The sequence below is a fragment of the Urocitellus parryii genome, unplaced genomic scaffold (genome assembly GCF_045843805.1).
Source record: "Urocitellus parryii isolate mUroPar1 unplaced genomic scaffold, mUroPar1.hap1 Scaffold_59, whole genome shotgun sequence".
Classification (NCBI taxonomy): Eukaryota; Metazoa; Chordata; class Mammalia; order Rodentia; family Sciuridae; genus Urocitellus; species Urocitellus parryii.
In genome coordinates, this window is record NW_027554094.1 from 2,179,047 (window position 1) to 2,201,644 (window position 22,598).

Genomic DNA, 22,598 nt, shown 5'->3' on the forward strand with positions numbered 1-22,598 from the left:
TATACACATGTTACTTTCCTTATGTTTTATTTTTCTTGCATGACAACCAAAAATATTTTCACTACAAATTTGTTTATTCAAAGTTGGTCATTTCCTGCTGCAGTATATTCCATACCTTGAAGATATAATGTCATATACCAAAGGAAGATTAGGACTTGAGGTGAAATATAAGCAGCAGAATTAATTAAGAGGCAGAAATTTTATTATTATTATTATTTGTGGTACCAGAGATTGAATCTGGGGCACTTTACCCCAGAGCTACATCCTTTTTTAAAAAATTTTGAGACAGGGTCTCACTAAGTTAACATGGCTGGCCTTGAATTTGCGATCCTCCTGCCTCAGCCTCCCAAATTGCTGGGCTTACAGGAGTGTGCCACCACTCCTGCCTTCATTTTGTTTTCTTGGCAATATGAAACAATATAATAATATAACACTAGAAAATGGGAATATAAAACCATTTCTGAATCCAATGTATTTCAAAGCTTTGTGAGAGACACTAATGGCCAACATGAAGTGAATGTTAATATTCTACCACATTCGGGTTTGTTTTAAAGTTCTCACATTTTATGTAGAAATCAGAAGTTATATGATATTTTAAAATAGTAAAATCAAAGTAATATGTCTCTTTCATATGCTACTTCTTAAACTAAAAATTGACCCATAACTATTAGCCTATTAAAATCCAAAAATAGTTAATCTAAAATATAATTATTTGGATCTACAATGGCAATTTGCTTACCTTCTTTCCTTGACGATGTTACGGATACAGAGGTCACGGTGATAATGGATAAATTGTTGACAGGTCATTTTTATTTCCTCAGAAACAAGAGAATCTCTGTTTTCTGCTGTTTCTTTATTGTTCCATAGAAATTCAAGTCTGAAAACCAAATTTAAGGAGTTTATTTTTTCTTACTGGAGATTGAACCTGGAACTTTGTGAAAACCTAGGCAAATGCTCTACTGCTGAGTGACATCCTCAGTCCCCCCACCCCCCACCATTTTTTGTGGTCCTGGGGCTTGAACCCAGGGTCTTGTTACATGCAAGGCAAGCACTCTACCAAACTGAGCTATATCCCTAGCCCCTCAGCCCCTTTTTAAGAAATGTTTTTGTCTTGATACAGATTCTCACTAATATGCCCAGGCTGGCCTCAAACTTGAGGCCTCCCAGGAGCTGGGATTATAGATGTGTATTACCATGCCTGACTAAGGAGGCTATTTTTTTTTAAAAAATATTCACTTTCTTAAAGTTTTTTTTCTAAAACTTTATTTTACTTTTATTTTTATGTAGTGCTGAGGATTGAACCCAGTGCTTCACATGTGCTAGACAAGTGTTCTACCACTGAGCTACAACCCCAGCCGAAGGAGGCTATTTTTAACGAAAGAAAAGCACGGAGAGAGAATCCCTTCTGCTCTATCAAAATGGCTGTTCCAAAGCCAGTCACCAAATTTCCCATCTCATCTACAACACAACTGATTCTGCATTTAGTTTCCTTTTCACAGAAGGCTGGGTGAGTGACCTAATTATTTTATAAATCCTCTAGACATTTTTGGCTCATTTCAGTTTTTACTAAGAAATATTCCTTATACTGTATTTTTGAAACATAAAGATAACTTAGATATCAAATAGTTTACTCAATCATTTTGAAATTTTGGTATCACAGAGGAAAATACTGGGCTCTGGAGTACAGACTGGTTTTGTTTTGGCCAGCTCACACAATTGAACTGTTGAGTAGTTCACATTATGAAGCTGATAACTAAGTTCAATAACTTTCTTACTACGCTTTTCCTTCATGAAATGATTATGACCCTAACAATGAAATCTTAGTGAATAAGATGATGCTGATGCTGATGCTGAAGGAGAAGAAAGAAAGAATAAAAGATACTGTTTTGGGGCACTATTCATAGAGCAGGTAGGATGAATTCTGTTAGCACTTCTAATTTCTACTAATTTTGACTTTAAAAGCAAATGAAGTACAAAGATTTGTCCCTCTGCCTTTTCCTCCCACCTACAAGTTGCAATACTTGTTACTTTTTAAAATTCTTGATCTTAATTCAAAGAAGCCCTTTACTAAGCCAATAAAATAATTTAGAAAGAAAAATTGAGTTTTCTATAAGTTAGTTTGATAGAAGAATCCTGTTGTCAAAGGTGAAAGACAATCAAATATATTCCTTTGGGGGCACCACTTAATACTACCCTTTCTAAAGATATGTTCAAGTTTTATTTAACTTTATGTAGCTAATGGCATAGATCAAAATCAGAGTCCATCAGTTTTTGTTAAAATGCAAATTATATTGCTCCATTTATAATAGTTCTTCCAACATTTTCTCTGCAGTTATTTACAACTATGTGAATCAACAGATAACCCTTGTATGGTGTTTATTGGTGGTCTAACAGTTTAAAGGTATAAAAATATCAGTATCTTAATATAATGGCTTTGTCATCAAATTTAGGAATATAGAGATTTATTTCAAAACTAAATTTACCTTCTTTTGAAAGGCAGGATGATTAAATGTTTGTCCAATCCAAAGATTCCAAAGGAAATAAATCCCTAGGGAAGAAAACAAAATTATTTTTTCTGAATGCAGCAATAAAATTGTAAGAGCAGGAATTAAGGAAGTCACCAAATTTAGTGCTTGAGGAGGCAAACCTATAGTGTGATTAGAGCAACATTTCAAATGGAGCATACAAAGCAGGTACTCTAAAGTTCAGTACCTGGAACCAGACATGTTTGCTGCCTCTTCCCAATCATTCTGTTCTAATTATGATGGGTGATAAAAACTAGTGCTGAGCAACCATATTCCTATGACTTCTTACTAAAGAAAAATAAAAATATTTAAGAATTATATGTCTTTGTTTTCTTGTTTTGAAAAAAAAATCTCCCACTGTGCTTAGGTATTTATTGTTTTTTTGTTGAAACTTCATAAATTACATAATTAACAAGTGCTGCAATATCCAATAATAATAACTGAACAGAATTTATGTGAAGTGGTACTGGCTAGTGGTTAGGGAAAGGGCTTGAAGGAATTGGAGTAATAAGGCAAACTGGCACCAGATATAAGCCCCAGATCAGGAAATTTAGGACTGCCTGGGAGAAAGAGAGCTCAGCTGCCATTTGTGAAGCATACTGAGGTGCAGGTTGGTGGAAGGTGGGATGGAGAAGGCAATATAACATTATATGAAGGGCCCGATTTTCTTTACCCCAAACTATAAGCAGTCAGAAGGGAATATCTTTCTCCTCCTCTCCAAGAGGAAGACTGGATGAGAGTGAGGTTTGTGTGTCTCTCACTCCCTTGAACTACTTGTGTGGGAGCATTCCTGGCACTAATTCAGTTCATGACAAAGTGCAGTGCAATGAAGCTTTCTCAGCCCCAGGACTAGGAGGGCTAAGCTTGAATTGGCTTTCTGAATGCATAATGCCACAGAAGACTGAGATTTTTCAATCTAGTATTTTATAATTCTTGGATACAAAGTCAGATCTTAATATCACAATGTAAGATATAGTTATCAAGTAGATCTTGGGAAGTTCATATTTGTTGTAATAAGCTGACACAAATAACCGAGGTAATTTGTACCTTTAGATATAACCATTTTGTTCCCACAATAATGGCAAAACAAACTGGAAATACTTCAAGAAATTAATGTTAGGAAAAATCTTGCAGGAGCATTTATTGACAAGTCTTAACTAACTCTTGGCAAATTATTTTACATTTAGTAGGCAACATACTGATTTCAAATACAATATTTTTTCAAACTGATATTCAATCTCTGGATGAGGGATGAGTATTCTCTAATTAAAAAGTAAGGGGCTGAGCTGGGGATGTGGCTCAGTGATAGAGCACTTGACTAGCATATGCAATATCCTGGGTTTGATCCCCAGCACCACCACCCCGACACCCACAGTTAATGAAAAGATCAAATTTTGAAATTTGCACCTAAAAATATTTTCCAATATGTAAAACGTATTGTTAAATATGTATTTTAATAGTGTCATGAACATAGACAATAGTACCTTTTACATCACTTTTTCATGGAATTTTAGTTTTCTATGTTTTAAACTGGGGATGATAACATCTATGTTGCAAGTATTATTGTGATGTTTAAATGAGATAATGAATATAAAATGCTTAGCAATTTTTGGCACACAAATAACTATCAAGGAAAGAAAAGTATTACCCCTGACTAAAGTTTTATTTACACACCACATGATTTTAAAGTAAAGATTTAAGTATCTGTTGTTTAAAATGTAAATGAAATAATATTTGTCCATCTAAGGGGATAAATCCTTTAAAGGAAGGTGAATTATTTTTCTCAAAGTGAGTTTTTAAGATTACAAAAAGTTTAAAAAGAACTTAGGACATCTTGTCCCTGCTTAAATTATGATTCTTTATCTCAAAACCAAAGCAAAAAAATTATTTGGTATTGCTGGTTGAAACACTCAATGTACATTCTGATGACTTTAACCAATATAAGAATTCATCTCTACTAGAAGACAGGCAGCAGCTGTCAGCTGTCATGTATACCAGCAGCTGGCAAACAAACTAAACCCTATTGATTTAGAAGAAAACAACAACATCCGCATACCCTTCTCTGCATTCAACTCATCCAGGAAGACAAAAACCCCTCAAAGTTTCAGTAAATAAGTACCTGGCCAAAGTTAAACACAGCACAGAAAAACTGTAACTCAACGTATAGTCTTCCAGGCTCTTGGTTGAATAGCCACCATAAACAACTGGAAAGATTCTATAAAGAAAAAAAAAAAGAGTATTTTAAAATGAAGCCTGCTAATCATTTCTCTCCATCCAGAGCACAGTACAATAACTTTTCTACCTAATAATTAGGGGGGGGGGAGAGACTAAAGGGAAAAACACTGAGAGAATACAGAGGCTTTGTCTTTCAAACAAGAGGTTTCAACTACTTCTTCTGACAGATGTCTTTCAAACAGCATCTATTCTGATCAGATTTGAAGCAAGAAGACATGAGTCATAATACAGAGACTTACATAATATACCAGGACTGCCGACTAGCCTAAGACAGGACTGATTTTAAAATTAGTTCTACACAATGAAAATAATTATATCACTAAGCAGGAATTCTTGGAAGCATTTCTTTTTTTTTAATTTTTGTCCTTAAACAGCAGATAAAGTGTAGCTGGCTGATATCATACTATGTAACAAGCATTCTGTGTGAAAAGGGCTCGTAGGTTATATGGCCTATCTCCCACCTCTAGGCAGGTTACACTTAAACTACCTTTAAAAAATTATAATAACTAGCTGGGCCCGGTGGTGCATGCCTATAATCCCAGTGGATCAGGAGGCTGAGACAGGAGATCACAAGTTCAAGACAAGCCTCAGCAACTAAGCTAGACCCTATCTCCAAATAAAATATAAAAGGGTGGAGATGTAGAAATCATATCTGGGTTAAATCCCTCCCCCCAAAATTACAATATTCAATATTGGTGAGAGCACTTTATAAATCTATACTATCGACCCTTTGAAAAACAATTTAGTAGAATACGTCTAAAATCACAGAAATATTTATTCTCTTTGATCCAGGTTTCTCAACTTTGGGAATATATCACTAGAAAATATAATGCATGGAGATGTTTTTTAGAGTATTTTGAAAAGTTAGAAACAATTCATAAAGAAGTGGTTGAGTAAATTATATAGCTCTCTATTGTTTACTAGGGAGCCATTTAAAGTATTAATTTTGGACACTTTGAAAATGCTTGACATAAGTGAAAAACCAGGTTATAAATATATGTATTATTAGAACCATGAAAAATGTGTTAAAAATTCAAAAGCAGGGGCCAGGGGTGGTGCTCAGTGATAGAGCCTGTGCTTAGCATGTGTGATAACCCTGGGTTCAATCTCCAGCACCCCCTTCCCCACAAAAATGTTAGATGTCAGTAATTTTTTTTAAAGAGAGAGAGAGAGAGAGAGAGAGAGAGAGAGAGAATTTATATATATACATATATAAATATATATATATATATATATATATATATATATTTTTTTTTTTTTAGTTCCCGGTGGACACAACATCTTTGTTTGTATGTGGTGCTGAGGATTGAACCTGGGCCACACGCATGCCAGGCGAGCGCGCTACCGCTTGAGCCACATCCCCAGCCCCAGATGTCAGTAATTTGATGGGCATTTTTCCTCTTTTCCCTACTGCATGAAGTAGTTAGGTTGATTTCCATAATTAAATCTTATTCTTTCAAGTTAATTTATATGAGAAATATCTTGTGAGTGATAATGTAGGCATTTGTCCACTTCGGTCAGTCAAGCATGTTAGGGATAACTGGCCCTTGGACACATGATGGAGATATCTATCTGATTTTACCAAATTTACGTTCAGAGCACAGAATGAATAAGTAATTCTAATAGAATAGGCTACTGGAACACTTAGGCAACAGAGAAATATGAATGATTCTCCCCTCGCCACCAAAAAAACTAAAAAAACAAAAAACACTTAAACTAGATTAGAATTTAGATAGCCTAGCCACTCTACTCTTGAAAAGTAGCAACTAAGTTTTGGTCCCAGATGCCTAAATAAAACCTTTGCCAGACATTTAAAGAAACAGGTCCCAAACAAAACCAGAGAAACATTTACAGCAAATAGGCCAATAATGAGAAGTAAACACAGCAAGACATGTCGAGTCAGTTGCTGGTCTCCACTCTGCAGATACTGTTCTTCTTCCTGGGCTAATATGCAGCTCTGGGAGTTACAGCGACTCACACAGTGATCATCTATGAAACAGTAAGCACAACAATTTGTAATCAGAGCTTTTTATTTGAATGCATTTTAAATTTATAATGACTTCCTAAGAGAAACAACAAAAAAGCACATTCAGCTAAGAATCAGTATGTAATTTTCGATGAAATCGGGGGAAAGCTCCGTCATGTTGTTTTAGGAGTTTTAGTTGGAGAGTGTTTTTATCTGAAAAAAAACCACTAGTATGTAATATTTCCCTTTTATTCCATTCACCAATGTTTTCTATCTACATAATTTGTTATATAATTATATATTAATATATGTTTTATAATTATACATAAAATTTTAAAAGGCTAAATTAATAACTCATGTTTCACCTGCATTAAATCTTCATAGTAGTCATGAATACACTATTTTGACTAACTGTGAAATAAATTTACAATTAACTCCTGCCTTTTCTGAGTTTAAAATTTGCCTTACAAAAGGCCTTACAAGGTACCAACTAGGTCTATATGCTATGTTTTGTTCACATATGAGACCAAACTCAAATCACAAAACTGACTCTTTTCTGTCCTAAAACAGGGGTGAGGGATCTTTCAAAAGAAACTTGTTTTTCCACTTCAGCTCCACTTTGTATATGGTACTAAAGAAAAAGGAAAAATTTTTACATAATACATGCCTAGTCTAACATACAATCTTATATAAGTTAAAGATTAAAAAACAATTTTATAGCTCTTACCCTAAAAATAAAAATCTATTTCTTAAGGCCACTTTTTGGGAAAGGACACATACAACCACTAAATGTGGTCTAGCATAATAGTTAATGGTAGGGAGAAAGTTTACAGTCTTGCTAAGTAAAAAGAAAGTAGGTCACCAAACTATCTCTGTAGTATGATTCTATTTTAATAATAACTATTTGTATATATCTGCTCTAGTTTGACTCTTGAATGTCCACCAAAGACCCAGTATTAAAGGCTGTCCCTAGTCTGAGGCACTGTTGGGAGGTTGTGAAACATTTAGGAGGTAGGTAAGGCACAGTGGAAGAAAAAATATTGGGACTCCAGCCCCTCCTTTCTTTCTCTCTTTGCTTCATGGCTGCCATGAGATGAGCAGCTTCTTTGCCACATGCTCCCACCACGATGTACTGTGCTGCCTTAGGCCCAAAGCACCTGGGTCACTTGACCATGAATTGAAACCTCCTAAACTATGAGCCAAAATAAACCTTTTTTCCTTATTAAGCTGATTACCTCAGAAATTTTGTCACAGTAATAGAAAGCTAACATAATAACTTATGTGTAGAAAATTTGAGTTATATTTATATATGTGTGTATATATATTATGAAAAAACTGGTTTTAAAATATTATGTACACACATTATTAAAATGCATAAAATAAATCTTATTAGTTTTTCATTTGCCTTTTCCCACATTGTTGCCACATAGCAATCTAAATGTAATATTTATTTTGCCTTTGTGCAACAGCAGGGAATGGGGGACGAATTATATTGTAAAGCTCTAGAAATTCTCATTTGTCTATGGTTTAATTTCCTTTAGGCTTTTTTTAAAATTTCAGGCTTAGGAATGATACTAAATTACATGGTTAGATGATGTCCATATATGATGGCTTTCTTTTAATATGATTTTTACAAAACATGATCAGAAAATTTTGAAAGTCCCTATAGTATAAAAGTTTTCATGAATCAGTATTAGTAATGAAGAAAATGATAGTTAAAGAAAGACTAAGGATAATTTGAGAAGCAGAAAATGACTTTACTATGATATTGGGTAGAGAGAAAAAAATTAAGAAAGCAAACCTTGGGACATAAAGAAACACTACTTTACAAAAGAAGCACATAAATAAAAACTAAGACAATTTAACTGAATTCGAGATTGGATGTCCTATTAGAAAATTTAATGAAGGCTGATAATCTGATATTTCTTTCTATGGAAACCGAAGTTCTGCTACTATTTAAGATTCATTCCTAGCCAACAGATAGCAGACAAATATAAATGCCACCTGAATAACAACTGTTGCCAGTATTACATTTAATGAACATTTACCACGTATACCATACACAATGCTAAGTGATTTGCACCCATAATTTCTTATAATCCTCCCAACATTTATTATATAAAGACATATGCCATGGGCTGGGGTTGTAGCTCAGTGGTAGAGTGCTCGCCTTGCATGTGGAAGACACTGGGTTCGATCCTCAGCACCACATTAAAAATAAAAATAAAGGTACTGGGTCCATCTATAACTAAAAAACTTTTAAAAATGCCTTTTGCAACAATGTAATTGACAGATTCTCCATCACAAAGAGCAAAATCAACTGAAAGTGCACTGCAATTCCAATTCTATATAAATATGTTCAGTTTTAAATAATTTAAAATTCAGAAAAAAGTGATTTAGTCTCTTAGTTTACATGCCAAAAGTTTATTACTTTTAAAGTTGTTTTTCTTATTTTTAAAAGAAGTTATATTTAAAGCACAATATAATTAAGCACTAATTAATTAGTCCTGGTCATAAGGGTTAGTGATAGGGGAAAGTCTCAGCTTCTAAAATAAGAAAAAAAGCCAAAATAATAATAGCTTTTAGGGCAAATTTCTTGGGTTTATCTCTTGAGTTAAATTTATTGGAAAGTGTGTGTGCATGTGTGTGTGTGTGTGCGTGTATGCGTGCATGCATACACGCGTGTGATACTATAAGAACTTTATCTTTTTAAAATAAATGTTTTCTCTGCACGATTATTATTCTATTCACATCTTTTTCCTATTTTATTTGAGAATCTGTTCTCAAATAGTGTTCTGTAGTATTACAGCTGCTGAAGAAATACTATGTAGAGGTTTCATGACACAGAAGGACAAGGGCTCTTCTGTTCCTTATGCCCTTCCTCATATCCCAGGGCACTTACTTTTCTCAAATGAAGGAATCACAGGCCCACTGGTGCTTGTGTTTGCTGCTGGCTCTATTGATGGGTAGCATAATTCACCATTTCCCATGGAGCAAGAGCAGCAACCTATATATAGAAAAATAATGTGAGAGTAGAGCCCAACCACAACAGAAATGGACAAGTTCAAGAAATTCCAAACAAAACCAAACCACCCAAAACCTACTCATGCTGCCTCCATGGAAATATTTTCACATGACAATTATCAAAAGTATTCAAATGTGCTGTACAATATTAACATTTTAAAAAGTGTAGGATGAATGATCATCATCTTTATATATTGTCTTCTTATATGAGAGAAGAAAAAATTTATTCATTGCTGTTTTAATTCTACTGTATTTTGGGAACTAAAAATTCACTTTCCTAAAACACAGCTTTTATTTCATCACTTTTCAAAAATACATACTAGCGTTCTATTGGTAACTGTGGAAAATTCAAACTCAGTCTAAATGGATAGCTGCCTATGACTTGGCCTCTTTTCCTAGCCAGCTACCCATCCTAAGCAACAAAAAGCATTTCCTTCTTTCAGGAAAATTCTTCACACCCTCCACAAGTCCCATCAAGACCTAGGCTGACTCAAAAGACCTAAATATGGCATACTACAGGGACACAGCCACATCAATAATTATAGCAGCACAATTCACAATAGCTAGACTGTGGAGTCAACCTAGATGCCCTTCAATGGATGAATGATAGAAAAAATGTGGCATTTATACACGATGGAATATTACTCGGCACTAAAAAATAACAAGATCATGGCATTTGCAGGAAATAGATGGCAATTAGAGCAGATCATGCTAAGTGAAGTTAGTCAATCCCAAAAAACAAATGCTGAATGTCTTCTCTGACATAAGGGAGGTGACTCAAAATGGGGTAGGGAGGAAGAGCATGAGAAGAAAATTACCTCTAGTTAGGGAAGAGAGGTGGAAGGGAAAGGTAGGGAGAAAGGGAATTGCATATTCATTATACAGAATACAGGTATGATGATGTGAGGGAAAAAAAAAGAATTGTGTCACATTAGATTGGGTAGAGAGAAGGGAGGGGAGGGGAGGGGAAGGGGGGAATGGAAGGACAGCAGAATAAAATAGACATTATTATTGCTGTGGGTATATAAGTGACTGCATGACCAATGTAATTCTACAACCTGTACACTTAGAAAAATGAAATTATATCCCATCTGATTCAATTGTATATGTCAAGATCATTGTACTGTCATGTGTAACTAATTAAAACAAACAAACAAACAAACAATAAAAGACCTAGGCTGATCAAATCTTCTCCTGCTTTCTAAGTTAGGCTTGAAATCACTTCTTTCAAGAATCTGTCTCCTATTAGTTTAGATGATGCAGTAAAAACAATGATATATGTTTTTCTTTCAAATATATACTGCTGAAAATCTCTTGCAGGTTTATAGGCAGGTTGGCTTATAGAAGTCACACTGAGATATCTGTTATAGAGCTGTAATTTTTTCTTCCATATAGTCATAGAACTGTACACTGTGCTCTTTATTTTATTTATTTATTTATTTTTTTATTGGTTGTTCACAACATTACAAAGCTCTTGACATATCATATTTCATACATTATATTGAAGTGGGTTATGAACTCCCAATTTTACCCCAAATGCAGATTGCAGAATCACGTCGGTTACACATCCACAATTTTACATAATGCCCAATTAATAATTGTTGTATCCACTGTGCTCTTTAAAACCTTTCACACTTACATAGACATGGTGCTCCTTGACATGAATTATAATTGAATAATAACTTTAATAATAAACTATTAAAATTTAATATGCTAGAAAAATGAATAATTCCCAAGAATAACCTTTCATTGACAACATGCTTAATTTCTTCAATGATGTTCTTAAAAGTATTTAAAAGTAACAAAACTGCAGTCAAAAATGGCCTTGCTAAATTTAAGATATTGATGCTATCTCAAGGTTAAAATAGAACCAAAGGATAATAGAAAAGAAAATACATTATCTAGTCCATACTTCTTCAGAAACTTGAAGGTTTCAATCAGCTAATTTTCTTTTCAGTGTTAGGGATTGAACTACATCCACAAAACATTTTTTATTTTGAGACAGGGTTTTGGTAAGTTGCTGAGGCTGGCCTTGAACTTGCAATCCTCCTGCTACATCCTGAGTAGCTGGGATTGCACCACCACATCCAGCCAGTCTATCAGATAGACAAATCACTTATAGTCTAGTCTAGTGGGCTATATAAACAACTTAAAAAGCAATTATAAAATAGTGAAATAAGAGGGAAGTATAAACATCACAGAAGGTTTCTTAGATAAGGTATAGCTATCATCTTGCTCTCCATTTATTTATACTATAGGTTCACGTTATTTTCTTGCTGGAGATGATAATAATGGATTTAAAGAAAAGCTATTATACAGTTCATCTGCTATTTTTAAATAATAGGTAAAGATGTAGCAGCAAAAGTCTCTGGGCCTAAAACTCTTAGTTCAGCAATTCCCACAGATGTCTGGCCTTTGGTAGCCAGTTTTAAAACACTTGTGGAAAAGAAAGACACAGCCAGCTGTAGGTGGGATGGTCTTCAAGCTCTGTCAGAAAACAATCAATATATGGGTTTGTAGGATACCTGAAAGATTCTTCAAGAAAGTAAAGTAGGAAAGGAAGTTGTGCATGATCAGAACAGTACTCTAGGCCCATGGAAGTCAGCTTTTAAATATTCAATCCTTGAACTTCAGCTTTCAAAAGGAAAGTGGTCAAGAAACTTGAATGAAATTCTGATATAATCATGAATTACCTAAGAAAGAAATTAGTGAGCTTGGGTTTAAAGGCCATGAAGTATAAAAGAATAATAGAAAAGAATATAATAGAAAAGAGGTATAATATATATAAAATATATATTATATATTTAAAAGGAGGTATAATATAATATAATATAATAGAAAAGAGGTGTAATAAAATGAATGCCATTTTGGGGAAAAGCATGGAAAGCTCAGTAGTGGAGAGAGGGGAAAGCTGAAGAGGAGAGGGGGCAGAACTGGGCCAGAGCAGGGCATGTCTGGATTGTGGAAGATCTTGAGCACCATGTTCAGGAGTGTGAACCTTGTCCAACTGCAGGGTCCTCCTAGACCTGCATCAGGAGTCTATGTGACCAGAGCTCTGTGAGGAAGGTTTTGCCAATTCATATAAAACAGATTGGAGCAGGGAGTGATGGGAGACAGGCAGCCCAGTTTGGAAGGAATTACAAGAATCTAGCAGAGAGACTGGAGGCCACAGTGGGGAATAAAGGTCAGGTGTAGATGAAGGACCCTGCGGAGGGAGAACTGCCTGTTCTGAAAGGCTAAAATACCTGAGAAGGAAAGAGAAGATGTGCCTGGAAGGCCTGAAGGATGATCACACATTCACTAAAACCAAATTTCTGGAAGTTATACTCAGGTCCTCCATTAGCTCTCACCAGTCCAGTTGATTGCAAGTCCATCAGTACAGCTTCTGAGTCTGACCTATCCGGTCCATCCCACACCTACCACCCTCTGCCCTGTATCTGGCCTAGCCTATTGCAAAAACTACTAATAGGACCCTTTACATGTAGGACAAAACCTTCATATTTTCCGATGACACAGAATGCCCTCTGTATCTGCTTACTTTTCCAACTTTTTTTGATCTCTTCCCCATATGTACCCTGAGTTCAAGCTTTACTGAATTTCTTACAGTTATCTAAGAAGAAAAATTGTTATCTCATATTTCATTACCTTTGCAGAAGTTGTGGAACATTATGAATTGTGATAAATAAACCATAAAATAACTCTGGGGAGTAGAGCCAAGGGCAAGGGAGGGGAAGAGTTTAGCTTCTCTTTTAATTGTCTTTGAATTCCTTTTTAATTGTATTTGAATTATAATTGTAATTGTATTTGAATTCCTTACTGTATGAATGTCTTTTTTTTTTTTGTACTGGGGATTTAACTAGGGACAATTTATCACTGATCTATATCCTAGCCATTTTTATTTTGAGACAGGGTCTCACTAAGTTGTTTAGGGGCTCTCTAGTGTGCTGAGGCTAGTCTTGAACCTTGATGTCTTCCTTTTATAATGAAATGTTATAATAAGCGGGGTGCAATGGTGCATACCTGAAATCTCAGGGACTCTGAAGGTGAGGCAGGAGGATTGCGAGTTTGAGGCTAGCTTCAGCAAATTGGTGAGACTCTGACTCAAAATAAAAAGTAAAAAGGGCTGGTGATATAGTTCAGTGGTAAAGCCCTCCTGGGTTCAATACCTAGTACCAAAAATAACAATAACAGTAATAATCATAATAAAAAATGTTATCAGTACCTAGTCCTATACCTCCAGAGTCTTGGGGTCCCTACACCTGCATGTGGGTGCCCTTGGGATTATTGGCATTCAGGGATGTAGCCACAGTGTTTTCCAACAGGAGAAATGCAAGTGCCTGAACCCCGCTCAGAGGGTTTTGTACAGGGGTGCGATATTGGAGAACTATAGGAAACTGTTTTTCCTGGATAAGGATGTCTTGTCTTCAGAAAACAGGATCTGCCCTGTATCTTTGTGTTTTTTCTTGTGTGCCTCTTGGGAGGCTCTTCATCAAGCCATATTAATTCAAAATGCAAAAGTTTCATATTATTGGATATTTTGATAATTTTGTTGAGTTACTCTCTTTGTTTCAATACAATTGAGTTGATTTGCCATAGTTTGTCATATAAAATATCTGGAGTACACTTAAAATTCTGTAAAAAAATTAATAAATGTTATAATAATAGCTATTACTTACTCATACTTACTATGTGCTGGACTTTATACATGTTCACTCATTTTATACAGTAACATTCTTTTTCTTTCTTTCTTTTTTTTTTTTATATTGGGGATTGAACGCAGAGGCATTTAACCACTGTGCCACTTCCCTAGCCCTTTTTTACATTTTATTTAGACACAGGGTCTCACTGAGTTGCTTAGGGCCTTCCTAAGTTGCTGAGGCCGGCTTTGAACTCGGGATCCTCCTGCCTCAGACTCCCAAGCCGCTAGGATTATAGGTTGCCACTGTACCTGGCTCCAATCACATTCTTACAGGTAGGTGTTACTAGATAAAGAAAGTGAAACACTGGGAAATTGCCCAAGATCAGACAGTAGTAAATCATGAAGTCAGGCTTTGAACATAGGCAATATGGCTCCAGGGTAAGTTTTTAATCACTCTTTTATTTACTTCCAGTTTGGAACGGGTGAGGAAGGAAGAAAGGAAATGTAAAATGGCGAGATTTGTGGGCAGCATTTTAAATGCAACATTCCTAGCACTAACACAGTTCATGACAAAGTGCTGTGCAATGAAACTTTCTCATTTCTTCCTTTTGAAGATGAATAAATTATCTTCTATCTCTGTTGTCACTCTTTCTTCTTATACTTTACTCATCTTTCTACTCCACAAGCTATCTAAACAAAATATTGTAAACCATCATTTATTCTTCTGAACACAATGTCCGTTATCTGTGAACTTTCCACACGCATCAGTGCATCCAAAATGCATACACTATTGTTGACTTCCCTTCATGAATTGAAACAAATCCTGTAACAATTGTTGACTCTTACTAACACATATACTAGTTAGGATCATATTTTTACTTATACCAAGAATGGGCAAACATCTTCCATAAAGGGTTAGATAATATTTTAGGCTTTACAAGCCAGTCTCTGATGCAATGACTCAACTCTGCTATTACAGCATGAAAGCAGCCATTGACAATGCGTAAATCAATAAGCATGGCTGTTTTAATAAAATTACAGACATGAAATTTAGGTTTCATATAATTTCCAGTAGTCACAAAATATTTATTAATTTTTCTTCAACCTTTTAAAAGTGTAAAAATCATTTTTATATGGTGGGTGTGATTTGGTCTGGGCTCTAGTTTGCAGATGCCTAATTTCTACTATCAACCCAGCCTCTTAGTAGGCCTCCTTTAGCTCACTTTGTTGATAAAATGTTGTTAAATTAACATATATATGTGTGTAGATTTCTAGGAAGAATATTCCTTTCCATTGTGACTTTTTTCTAAACTTTCTAAGCTCTCAGGTCTCAGGAAGTCCTACATTTTTAACAAAAGATTGTTCTCACAAACATACTTTCAGAAATAATTTGTAAACTCTTCCGATTATTGACTGTGATTCAGGTTCTTAATTTGGCAAATACCTATGATTTTCAGAATAGTTCAGGGATCCTCTCTTAAGCAAAATAATTAGGATGTATGCTATAAAGGCACGTAACATACTTGTTTCTGGTACTGAACTTGTAAAAAGTTCTGGTTCATTTGTTGGTGCTGGACTCTCATCAAAAGCAGTGTTTCCAGGCTCCACTGCTTTGTGGCTCTGAGACTGACTGAAACCTTCATAGTGTCCTGCTTGGGTGGTGCGGTTCATGCACATGAGTGATATACCAGCTATTAGAATGCTGCAGAACAGGGTGACTGCTGTGGTGATCATCTGACGATGTTAAAAAAAAAAAAAGACATTAGGCCACTTTTATAATCCCATCTGATAATCTTAGCAGAATGCATTAAGAGCATTTTTTGATGGAAAATACATCTGCACAGTTGTAAATACTCTAGAACAGTGGTTCTTAAGAATGGGTAACAGCATATAAGGAATGTACTTGAAGAGAAATCAGAGTCTGTTTATAATCATGTAAGTGTTCTAGATGCTTTGTTGTACAGCAGCTGATTAACATAGCCACTGGTTTCTTTTACAAGTAATTGGAATAATTTGTTATAACTTTAATTTTGAATTTTTGCTTATGTAGTTCAAGTATACTTCAGTTGAGAAATTTTATGATAATGATAGTAAAAATGAATAAGTACAGCTAATACTTATGAGCAGTAACTATATGCCAGCACTAGTCAAAGTTCTTTACATGTATATCTTATTTATTCTCATAAAAACTCAAATTCAAAATTACAGAACAGGAAAAAAAAAGGATAACAAATGAAAATCTTCAGGGAGGTTTTTAAAAACACATTCTTGGGGCCTTCCTGAAGAATTCAGCAGGCTCATAAGCCTCCTATTCTATAGCTGTTCAAGTACACTTTTTCCCAGACACATTGTTTTCTGAAATTTATATTTTTGATAGGATTAAGAATCAAGAGTTTGACATTTACTATAACTACTAGCTTGTTAAATGGCTTTAAATTAATCACTCTTTTCTCCAGTAAAGAAAACATAATTCATAAGAGTTTTTAAGAAGAATCAATTAAGCTCAAGCATTCTTCAGCTAAATACAGACTTAGCATGCAAAACGTTCATCATATTTGAGGTGTGACAAGGTGATATAGGATCACCAGTATAAACTGCAATAAATTAGAATAGATTTTTAAAGTTAATTTCAATGTAAGTATAATTAGGTACATTAACAAGCTAAAATGAGATGTTCTCAAGAACAGAACTGCTAATAAACTCTTCCCACCTGCTCTTTTCCATAAAAGAAGGCTGAGTCAATGCTATCTCCATTGTGTTTTCCAGTTATCAAAAGAACACCAACAAGGAGAGCAGGAATTCTATAATAACAAGGGTAATTGAGAGAGAAAGAGAGAATGAATAGTAACTGTGCATATGGAAACATGTAAGCAAACAAAAAACTACCAACTTACCCCCAGCCAGATATTATGATGATTCCGACAGGAATTTGTACACTTTCTCGTTTTTTCAAAAGAAACAAAGAAATTGCTAGAAGGCCTAAGAACAAGAAATAAAGATAGAAAGAGAGATCATTATTCTTGATGTTTCCCTAATTTAAAAATTATTTGAGGGCTGGGGATGTGGCTCAGTGACAGAACACTTGCACATGTGAGGTACCAGGTTCAATCCTCAGCACCACATAAAAATAAATAAATAAAATAAAAGTGCAGTGTCCATCTACAGCTAAAAATGAATAATAAAAATCATTTGAATTCTCTCCTGTATCGTTTCTTTACTCAAATCTTGTTTTATCCAGTAGGATTTTTTTTCCCCAAAAGCCCTGATCATTTTATTCTTTGGATGTATATGATTGCATTCTAAATATGATTGAAAGAAAATTAGCTGTACAGAAAACATACTATGTCAGTGGTAAGAACTATAAGCAATTCTTATACAAGTTATGCTTCACATTAAGTGTGCTGATGGAGCTTAATACAAACATGGTGTGACCTTAATACAAACACGGATGTTTTCAAGTTTTTAGACTTTCCTTATACCTTATACCCAATCATTTATACAAGTTACATCTTGCTTAATAAATTCTACAGAGCTATAAGAATCTTAGGACTTTAGGGCTAGAAGAGACCTCTGTTTCAAATTAACACCTTCATTTTTTAGACATGGAAACAAAGGTTTGCCCAAGTCAGACAGCCAGCAGAGGGCAGAGCCAGTCTAGAAACTAAGCCTTTTGACATAAGGTAAATTCTTCAATTCCCTGTTTCTCAAACTCAGATCTGTAGGTCTCCCTGGGGTTGCTATCATATATGCTTCAGGATCTGAGGGAAAAAAATCAGTTAGAAATTTTAAGTCCTGGGATGGGATTGTAGCTCAGTGGTTAAGCACTTGCCTCACATGTGTGGGGCACTGGGTTCAATCCTCAGCACCATATAAAAATAAATAAAATAAAGGTATTGTGTCTATAACTTAAAAAAAAAGAAATTTTAAGTCTTTTGGCTTATTTTCAGTGATAATCATCTGTATGCCATCCTTATAATCAAGTATAGTCTCATGACTTCAGAGCTTGTATTTGGTTTTATATTAAGTTTGTAACAAGTTAGCTGGGTGTAATGGCATACACCTGTAATCCCAGCAGCTTTGGAGGCTGAGGCAGGAGGATCACAAGTTCAATACTAGCCTTAGCAACTTAGTAAGGCCCTGACTGAGACTCTGTCTGGAAATTTAAAAAAATAATAATTTATAAAAGGGCTAGAGATGTGGCTCAGTGGTTAAGTGCCCCAGAGTTCAATCCCTGGTTAGTACCTCTCACCCCTCCGCCTTCCCAAAAAGTTTGCAACAACTGAAAGCCAAATGATATCACAATATCCAGTCCAAATGAAGGTTCTGAGGTAATTTGAGGAAAGAAAAGTAGTAAGATAACCAGGTCATGACCTAATAAATTCAAGCCAAATTAAAATACCAGGGAACTGAGTTCCATTTTACATTACAAGTTATTAATTACATTAGTAACACAAGTTCCTTTGTTATGTTATTTAATGTGTTAATAAAGATTACTGGGTTTGTAGTTTTGCTTGACTCTAATCTATGAATTTGCTGTGCTTTTATAGTTGTATACAAAGAATTCATACCTAGATTTGAAATTATACAGATTAAATAACACTGCTAGAATGAATATTTATCCACCTAAAGGTCTTTGAGAATTTTTTTTTCTTACCACTACTCCCTCATCAATATATCTATATACTCTCTAGTTTTAGGTTTTCAAAGTGCCAAGGAAACAAGTAATTCATCATCGAATGGTGCTGTGTTACTATGTAAGAGCACTCCTTAAGATTCTGTTTTTCGTTTCTGCCTTATGAAAGGAAGCATACACAATAAGGCAGAATATAGTCCTGCTTCTCACTGAGGGAGCTGTGAGATCCCCTGCCTGAAATCAGTTGAACTCTTTGGGCCTGTTTTCCTAATTTGCAAAATGAAGGGTTTAAACTAAAGCAGCAGGAAGATGGAGATTTTTTGACTAGCTATGCATTTAATGAGCATTTGAAAAATTGTAATTAGCATATGAAATCTGAGATTTCATTGACATAAAGCTCAATTGATTGAACTAAAAAAATAAGTTGACTTTAAGAAGAAAAAAATGTGGTATGTAGACAGGGCAAAAATTGTGAGAATGGTATGCAAATGAATAAAATTGAAAATAACGGAACAGTAGATTTAAAAATATACTTTGGGGGGGTTGGGGTTATGGCTCAGCAGTAGAGTGCTCGCCTAGTACATGTGAGGTGCTGGGTTCGATCCTTAGCACCACATAAAATAAAGGTATTGTGTCCAACTACAACTAAAAAAATATATAGTAAAATATACACTTTGGGATCTAAAATTCTCTAATATCATAATAATCTGAAGGTTAAAGGGCACCTCTTCAGGGTCAGGGAATTCAGAATAATTTCTTGGGATAAATTTTAACATGCATACTTGAAGAAGGTTTCAGAGAGAATTGGGAATTTTTTAACATATTGATTTATTTGCTATTCTTATTCTCATCCTAAATTTTACCTAAATAAACCTAGGTATTAGAGATCAGGTTGATGCTTCTATATTTGCAAGTATAGTCGATAGGCTCTTTTAATTTGACATTTCATGAAAACTCATGCAAGGTGTACTTCTCTCTAAGAAGTACAAACTATCTTCTGTTTGTACTGAATTTTTCATTCTACAATTCCTCACCTCATTGTTGCTTCACTTCAAAAGACTGTTAACTTGGATGGGACCTGCTTTTGATCCTGAAGGCATGAAACCAAAGGTCTGTCCTTGGAAGCCTCTTTCTGACACTTTCTTCTTAACCATTATGCAATTTCCTTTTATGTACAATTTTACAGGTTCAAATTTGTGGTAATAACACAAAATAGCCAGACAGAACTTTTAATACACAACCAAAATGCTGGCATCCAAATAAATGTTATACTTAAGAATAGCAATGTGCTTAAACACTTTAAATACCCTTCTGGAGCCAGTTGAGATGAGAAACAGTCTTATTGACTCATATTTCCACATTCTTTTATTCTCCTACTTTTCTTGTTCTTCTATTTAATAATTAATATAGGTCCATTTATTGAGCACTTAGCACCCAGCAGACATAAATATCCATACTTTTGTTTCATCCTCAAAATAATTGTAAAATACTATAACCCAGATTTACAGGTGAAGAAACTAAGACTCCAAAAGGCAATTAATTTGCATAAATCAGAGCCACAATTTTGCAGGTCAATGGGATTCTAGTAATAAGCTCTGAGATACACACACCTCTGTTCTTTCTCTACTTTCTCCACCTGCCTTCAGCACCTGCCCCTTGGTGTCTCCAAAGGGGAGCTGTGCTGATAGTGGCCTAGATACAGCCAAAGACTCCAAGAAAAAGGGCCATGCTATTGGAAAAGGCTCTGAGCCCAGGGAGAAATAGAGTACATTAGGGAACAGAAACCAGCTTTGTAGACTGCTCATATTAGTGGGCATATCTGCTTGAATGAACGCCCTGATCCTGTGCTACCAGACTTCAAGTAGATCACTAGAAGCTGAGGCCTTTTAAACATGGGGGAAGGGGAAGCACACCTCAATATCCATCCATTCATGATCAACTTACCTGTCCACAGGTAGGTGCTATACAGGGAGCTGTACAATAGAACAAACACCAAAATTTGTCCAACAAAATTTTTTTCTTTAACGAAATTCCATATCATCATTCCAGCACAGACAATAGACTAAAGAAAGAATTATTAAAAGACTTTGTAAATAGCTAAGCAAATCGTACAATTCAACATTATTATAGAAAATAGCTATTGAATCAACTATATTTGTATAAGTTTTATTCACAGCAAATATAATTATTCATTGTAAATTATTTCTGACCAATTATCAACTAGTTATATGAAAAATTCAACCTTTGTAATAAAAACTTCTGTATATAGAGCCTTTAACAATGTACATGTTTAACTGAAACTGATAATGAATATATTCTAAATACTAACCTTAAATTTAGTAATGATTTATATAGAAAATGCTAAATTTCTTTCCATTATGATTTGTGACATGCAAAGATCTAACTAGAAAAATAAGACTGTGAGAGTTCAGATTTTAATGATTCAATTGATTCTATTAATAACTCAAAGTTATTATCAAATGCTATTATTAGCCTCAACTGAAAGTTCAAGGCCTATTGCAATATTTAATATATTAGGCATAAACTAATTATGATCAAATTTAATTGATCATATTTAATAGTATTTATGACTTTATAACTGGAAAAACCTAACATTAATTTTCTCAGGAGCAGTAGAATAGCCCTGAAAAATTCTAAATATCTATAGATATACTAACCTGAGCAATGAGTAAATTGGTTGTAAGTATATGAGGAAGCTGCTTATATTTTTTACTCAAGAGAAGAATAGCCAGAGACCAGATCTTGAAGACAAAAGTTTCAAAAGTTATTCATGTTTCTAAATATTTAAAATTACTTATTAAATAACATATTGATTAACTCTTTTTTGGTGGCATTGGGGCTCAAACCCAGGGCCTCATGCAAAGTAGGCAAGTATTACACTGAGCTACATCACCAGCCCTGGGATGATTATCTTTAAAGAATCCTCTTATCAAGGCACAGTGGCGCATACCTGTGATCCCAGCAACTAGTTATATGAGGCTGAGGCAGGAGGATTGCATGTTCAAAGCCAGCCTCAGCAATTTTTCGAGGCCCTAAGCAACTTAGTGAGACCCTGTCTCAAAACGAAAAAGGGCTGGGGATGTAAGTCACTGGTAGTGCCCCTGGATTCAAGCCCTGGTACAAAACAAACAAACAAACAAAAACTTCTTTATCTTAGTTCAGAAAGAAATTCCAATGTTATTTTCTTTACCTAGTACCAAATAGAGTATTAAGGTAAATAACTACATCAAAAATAAAATGAAAAGCATGGGAATCTCCCATAGTAATTAACCATCTTAAAATTACGTGATCTTTAAAAACTAATGCTTTGACTAGAGCCATGTTCTAACTATGCCTATCTTCCATGGCTGAGAGGGGACACTGGGTCACAGCCAATTATTTGGGAAAGAAGTTTTAGTGGAGATGTAATAATAATAATAATAATAATAATAATAATAATAACAATAATATAAGATCCTAAGTTTTCCCTTTTTTATTTCTACCACACTGGCTGATAAGGTAGCTAAATTCAAAATTCTAAGCTGTCTTTCTTTAAACAGACTATCTATACTGAGA

The 22,598-nt window shown here is 34.7% G+C and overlaps 1 protein-coding gene across 1 annotated transcript in view; it reads right to left on the bottom strand.

The window, feature by feature from the left end:
• Positions 1-22,598, bottom strand: part of LOC144252775 (lysosomal cholesterol signaling protein-like) — a 48,339-nt gene that overhangs the window by 2,571 nt on the left and 23,170 nt on the right. Inside the window, exons 6-15 of the mRNA XM_077794886.1 lie at positions 21,701-21,784; positions 20,967-21,084; positions 17,284-17,368; positions 17,100-17,190; positions 15,913-16,123; positions 9,629-9,733; positions 6,613-6,749; positions 4,645-4,740; positions 2,484-2,548; positions 740-877 (exon numbers count right to left, since the gene is read on the bottom strand). Coding sequence (XP_077651012.1) covers positions 740-877; positions 2,484-2,548; positions 4,645-4,740; positions 6,613-6,749; positions 9,629-9,733; positions 15,913-16,123; positions 17,100-17,190; positions 17,284-17,368; positions 20,967-21,084; positions 21,701-21,784 — 1,130 coding nt within the window. The remainder of the gene's footprint in view (positions 1-739; positions 878-2,483; positions 2,549-4,644; positions 4,741-6,612; positions 6,750-9,628; positions 9,734-15,912; positions 16,124-17,099; positions 17,191-17,283; positions 17,369-20,966; positions 21,085-21,700; positions 21,785-22,598) is intronic.